General features: G+C 40.9%; 1 protein-coding gene across 1 annotated transcript in view; it reads left to right on the top strand.

The window, feature by feature from the left end:
• The window catches only part of LOC101846105 (sortilin-related receptor), a gene marked incomplete in the record, with an annotated part of 43,066 nt that overhangs the window by 18,930 nt on the left and 17,643 nt on the right, over positions 1–6,493 (top strand). The window contains 4 exon segments of the mRNA XM_005111389.3: positions 197–325; positions 1,689–1,817; positions 3,786–3,905; positions 4,842–4,970. Of these exon segments, the coding sequence (XP_005111446.2) occupies positions 197–325; positions 1,689–1,817; positions 3,786–3,905; positions 4,842–4,970 (507 nt within the window).

Below are 6,493 nucleotides of genomic sequence, written 5' to 3'. Positions count from 1 at the left end.
AAGTAAGTAAGTAAGTAAGTAAGTAAGTAAGTAAGTAAGTAAGTAAGTAAGTAAGGGGGCCGGGCAACTCTCAGGTCATGACTCCTGAGTGCTTTCCAGCTGTTTCTGTTTGTTTATTTTCTGTTTCCTTTGCGCTTATCGTGGGACGAACCTTCGACGTTTTGGGGTATTATACCTCTTTCTATATCTTGTGCAGTGAAAACTGAATGCAATTCTCAAGAGTTCACATGCTCGGATGGAACTTGTATCCAAATGTCCTGGAAATGTGACCGGGACGCCGACTGTGCTGATGGAAGTGATGAGGATGGATGTGGTGGCAATGGCGGTAGGTGGACCAAAATTTGGGTTGGGCATAGGTTGTTTCCATTTCTTTATCCCCAATATAACAAGCCATAAGAACCAAACAGTGATTATTTTTCAATACTCACAGTGAACCACGGCATTTTGAGAACCATTCAAACGAGAAGAGTTACCTTTATTTTCCATCTCTTTGTTCTAAGTCACATTCTACAGAATGGTGAGGACGAAGTTGTTTTAACTTTAAAATTTCCTCTAATTTCATCTGAGGAAAAAGTTGCCTTAAAAGAGGTTCGACGTGAAATTTTATAACCATTAAAGCTCAGCGGCACAAACACAAACACGCGCACGCAACACTTCAAACGTTTTCAGTCTATGAACTTGATTAGGCCGTGTAGTCATGGAAACTTTGAAAGTCAAAAAGTAGAAAGCACCTAACAAAGATCCAATCAGCGAGTATGTAACTGTGTCAGTGGGGGAAAATGTGCCGTAAACTTTTACTTTTACCCCATTGTCAGGGCTAGGAGAGCGTGAGCCCTCTGTACAATGTGAGTGTTCTTTTTGTTTCAAATCTTTTACTTTTTTTACAAGAAGAGTTTCATTTAGGAAGGACCGTGGGAATGTATGAGGTGACAACAGTGATTGGATAAAAGAGCAAGCGGCCAATTTAAATACTCTGCCTTCATTGTACCCGATCATAATGATTTCAACTGCTAACTATTTAAGAAACTTTCATTTTCTTTGGATAGAATTGGGGGATGAGGAGGGGGGCTCAAGCCTTTAAACCCTTCACTACCCACCGCCATTGTGTGGTGGTATGGTATTATTGTTTTCTTCTAGCATTTTTGTTTCGTTTTGTTTAATTGATTAACTTTGTTTCTGTGCTTCTGTTTTCGTACTTCGTATAACAGTCAAACATTCCATTTGTTTGGATTCGTTTTGGTTTGTTTGTTTGTTTGTTGGTGTTGTTTTGTTTGTTTGCTTGTTTAATTTTTTAGGGGGCTGGTAAATGTAGGGTGTTTACGCCCCTATTGACACAGCTTAGATCGTTTAATAAAGATCATCATCATCATCATCATCATCATCAGCAGCAGCAGCATCATCAGCATCATCAGCATCATCAGCATCATCAGCATCATCAGCATCATCATCATAAATAGCATTTGTATAGCGTATAACCCCGCTCTACATCAAGCTATATACTCTTTACACTATATAATATATCATTACCCCAGCAGACCAAAGAACACCCAGAAACACTCTCAGCTCCCCGGGAAGCACACAGTGCAAGCAGCTGTTTGAGCACTCACACATTAACATACTGACCAGAAACAACTGTGAGAGACATGCTAATGGATATATTATGCCTCTTTCTATATTATCTTGGACAGGTAAACCTGAATGCAATTCTCAAGAGTTCACATGCTCGGATGGAACTTGTATCCAAATGTCCTGGAAATGTGACGGGGACGCCGACTGTGCTGATGGAAGTGATGAAAGTGGATGTGGTGGCAATGTCGGTAGGTGGACCAAACTTTTGGTGGGGCTTATCACCAATATAACAAGCCATAAGAACCAAACAGTGATTATTTTTCTATACTCACAGTTAGCCACGGCATTTTGAGAACCATCAAACGAGAAGAGCTACCTTTATTTTCCATCTCTTTGTTCTAAGTGACATTCTCCAGGATGGTGAGGATGAAGCTGTTTTACCTCCAAAATTTCCTCTAATTTCTTCTGATGAAAAGTTGCCTTAAAAGTGGTTCGGCTTGAAATTTTATAACCATTAAATCTCCTCCTCCTCCTCCTCCTCCTCATCATCATCATTATCATCATCATCATCATCAGCAGCAGCAGCAGCATCATTGAGGAAGTGTCCAAAAGTGCAATCTCAAAGATGAAGGTTATCGGTGCTGTCAGCAACTCAAAATGGGGCTGGGGTAAGGAGTCGCTCAAGAATGTATATCAGATGTTTGTGAAAAGCAAGATGGATTATGCTGCCCCAGCGTGGCAGCCTTGGCTGAGTGAGACTAGTGCAAAGGCCATGGACAGAATACAAAACAAAGCCCTCCGCCTTGTATCAGGTCAGCTGAAAACAACACCAACAGAAGCGCTGCGCTATGAGACCAGAACTGAGCATTACACCACCTACACAAAAAGAACATGCCTCAAGTCTGTAGAGATGGCTAAGAGATTACCAGACAACCATCCTAGAAAGAAAGCCCTTGATCAAGCAGTCAAGTCTAAAAACAGCAGGAAAAGTTGGTTTCGGATGGTCACCGATCTAGCAGACCCCCCCCCCCCCAGAAGCAGAGAATCGATGGCCGATCAATATGGTGAGAGCTTGTCCATGGGAGACCCATGGCTAAATCGAAATTCGGACAGAACTGAGAGAAGTAAAAGGAAAAGGTGATGATCCTGTAAAGGCACGTGAAGCAACAGAGGATGTGGTCAAAGAGGTTGGTGCGGATGTGATAATTTTCACCGATGGATCGGCTGTCGCAGGATACCACGAAGGTGAAGCAGCAGCAGTGGTGATAATGAATGATGAACCACCACGAACAGAAATAATTAAAACTAAAGGTGCATTCCTTACATCATCTTATGACGAGGAATGCCAGGCAATGATGTCTGCTACACAATGGATTGTTGACAACTGCCACAGCAGAACCAATGTGCTGATCTTGACTGACAGTCAGTCCCTCTGCAGTGCATGCTAGGCAACAGCTCGGACATGAATGATTTGCGCGCAAGTTCAGTGAAGCTACGGTCACAATAAAAATCCAGTGGATTCCTAGCCATGTTGGAATAGAAGGAAATGAGGCAGCAGACCAAGCTGCTAATGAAGCCAAAGAGGTTGAAGGAGACAGACGACCAACAACATACAGAGGAGTCTTTCCAATGATCAAGAGGGAAATCAGAGACCCACCATGTAGAGCTAAGTACCAGCACCTGGAAGATGTGTATTCTGGGTACTCCTATAAACGGGAACAAAAATCTATCATATGTCGCTGGGACCAGGTTGAACTAGCGAGACTGCGGTCGGGCCATCATTGGAGCTTAAGATGGTATAAGAACTTTGTAAATGAAGAGCTCAGCCCATGTTGCCGAAGATGCGGCCATGAAAAGAAGGATGTCAAACATATGTTTGAATGTCCAGGAACAATGGCAATTCGAATGGAGGTATTTGGACGAGTGGAGGTGCCGCTAAGCATATTGACAATGATGAAATTTTATAACCATTAAATCTCATCCATAAAAAGCATTTGTATAGCACATATCCCCGCTCTACTCAAGCTCTATGCACTTTACACTATATCATATTATTACCCTAGCAGACCATCGAAGACTCAGAAACATTCTCAGCTCACCGGGAAGCATACAATGCAAGCACCTGATTGAGCACTCAAACATTAAGATACTGACAAGAAACAACTCTGAGAGACATGCTAATGGATATATTATGCCTCTTTCTATATCTTGGACAGTTAAACCTGAATGCAGTTCTCAAGAGTTCACATGCTCGGATGGAACTTGTGTCCACATGTCCTGGAAATGTGACGGGGACGCCGACTGTGCTGATGGAAGTGATGAGGATGGATGTAATGGTATGGCCTTATTGTTTTCTTCTGGCAACTAAAAAAAATTAATTAATTTCTTCTTTTTTTTTTCATAACTTTTTTTTTACTAATTATTTTTATTCTTACTTTATTTATTTTTTATATATTTTTTTTTTGGGGGGGGGAGGTGCCTGTGCTTCTGTTTTCATACTTCGTATAAAACACTGTCATACATTCTGTTTGTTTGGGATATATTTTTGGGTTGTTGTTGTTGTTTTGTTTGGGGGGGGTGTTTATTATTTTTGTTTGCTGTTTTCGTTTGTTTGTTTATTTACTTTTTTTGTGGAGACGGGTAAATGTAGGTGTTTTAATGCCCCCATGGACACAATGTAGATTATTTAGGAGTTGGGCATCAGACTCTGCTTGTCAAGGCCAACCCGGGCTGAGAGGGACACAACATCCCAGCAGACAGACCGAGATACTCGACCAAAATGTTCTTCCCACTCGACAATCGAACTCAGGTCGCCTTTGCACAACAGTGAAGCACCTAACCGCTGTACCACAGTCGCCGGTAATTAATATTATGCTGTACTAGATCACGAAAATTCAAGCTTGCTGTAGGGGTGGTGAATTCATTCGTACCAACTACAGAACACACAGTGCTACAAATGAGAGAGAGAGAGAGAGAGAGAGAGAGAGAGAGAGAGAGAGAGAGAGAGAGAGAGAGAGAGAGAGAAAGAGAGAGAGAGAGAGAATGTTTTACAGAGCGGGTTGTTTCAGCACGTGAGACATGTATTTGTTAATGTACTGTCGTGTGCGTATGCGTGCGTGCACCTAACCTTCGTAACATCCACTGCCATTGTAAACGACCAAGACAAATTTCTCCCTGCGAGATGAATAAAGGTTGTAATTGTCGTTGTCGTTGACACTGTTGGCTCAGTGGGGGGGGGGATGAAGATATTAATTTGTTGTTTCATTTTTCAGTTACAGTTAAGCCTCAATGTACCTCTGGACAATTCAACTGCTCGGACGGAACTTGTATCAGCCTCAGTGAGAAATGTGACGGGGACGTAGACTGTCCAGATGGAAGTGATGAGAGTGGATGTGATGAAGGTACAGCACTGTTTCATCTATATTTTTGTCTGCACAAATAGTCCCTTTCAAGGACAAGGGGGCTATCTCGAACAACGCTGTTTTGAAAAAATCGAAATTAAAGCTTTTGGACTCTCATTCAGTTTCTTTAAAAAAAAACAAGGAGCGTTTTCTCTATAACCAAACAAATATACACACCAATGAAACGAAACCTCTCTTATAGGTAGGGCAATGCTCACTTTTGGTGAAAGTCAAGATTTCTGGAAACTCCCGAAATCTGGGTTAGCCTGCTTGTCCTTAAAGTGACCAAATTATAATATGCCTTTTCTGTCCAGGTGACATGTCCCAACGTGTTTTTAAAAAAACAGATACGATTTTACAGTTGTCTTCTGTTAATCATCTCAATCACCTTACGAAAATGTAAACGTCACAGATTCCCAATTAATAGACAGGTCAGTCATCCTGTCATTCTGTTTTTCAAAACAAAGAAACCTAAACAGGTGCTGTTTTTATCAAACATAATTTGATATCTTGATGCCCCATTTCTAAGAATGTTATTTTCAACAAACTTTGCTAAACAAAAGGTGTTATAAAAGAACAACAACAATTGCAAAATAATCCCCCACCCCCCAAAAAATCAACCTGGTACTGTATGAAATCACTTTACGCTCATCATCATCCGTTGCTTTGCCGACTGGCGTGGGCGATCATTGACCTCCACTTCACTCTGTTTCGCATTGCAGTAATGGTGTTTGATGGTCATGCAGCTCCCAGCCATTTTACCCAAGCAGCTACTAAAGACTAAGAGATGAATAACAACACTGATTTGATCAAGATTGTTTTACAATAACGCTATCTCCTTTGGTAACAACAGAATGTTGGAAGTACCAGACTCTTTCTCAGTGAAGTAAAAAGTAGACTCGTTGATCATTCTGTGCAGAACATAGAGGAAGAACTCTGTCGCAAGTATAATGTTTTCTCTCTTACAATTCCTTTTCATGAAACAGCTGAATATATCACCAACCTCCCATGGTATTGGAGCAGAAGAGTCATAGCTTTGTTAAAAACCCATAGCCTTTCATTAAATAACAATCTCTATCTGTGGAAATTAACTAATTCGCCCTTATGTGAGAGGTGTAATTTCACTTTATTTTCTATTGTTCAAACTTTGTCTATCAAAGGAAATTGTTAATCCCTCCCAGCATGACTCGGCCCAGTGACAAAAATATGCAATGTTTGACTCGTGGTAAGAGACATGTGCACAACCTGTACTTATTCAATATGGAAACTTTATGTATCAAATGAGTGTTTTGTGTGATGTGATATGGGCCAATGGCCTTAAACACTGAATACATTTACTTACTTACTTACTATCTCGTTTGGTATTCCGGTTGAAATATTTTCGAAGTAACAAATTCTTCCTAATAAAGCAGCAAAGTGAGGATAACTTAACAAAAGAAATCAGACCACTTGACATTTCTTCTCTGAAAACTCAATTGGCTGCCAGTAAAGCAAAGTATCGAATACAAAACTGCCGTTTTCCA

This window comes from Aplysia californica, unplaced genomic scaffold (assembly GCF_000002075.1).
Source record: "Aplysia californica isolate F4 #8 unplaced genomic scaffold, AplCal3.0 scaffold01052, whole genome shotgun sequence".
Taxonomy (NCBI): domain Eukaryota; kingdom Metazoa; phylum Mollusca; class Gastropoda; order Aplysiida; family Aplysiidae; genus Aplysia; species Aplysia californica.
The sequence above is the reverse complement of the archived record's forward strand: the minus strand, read 5'-3'. Positions and strand labels throughout refer to the sequence as shown.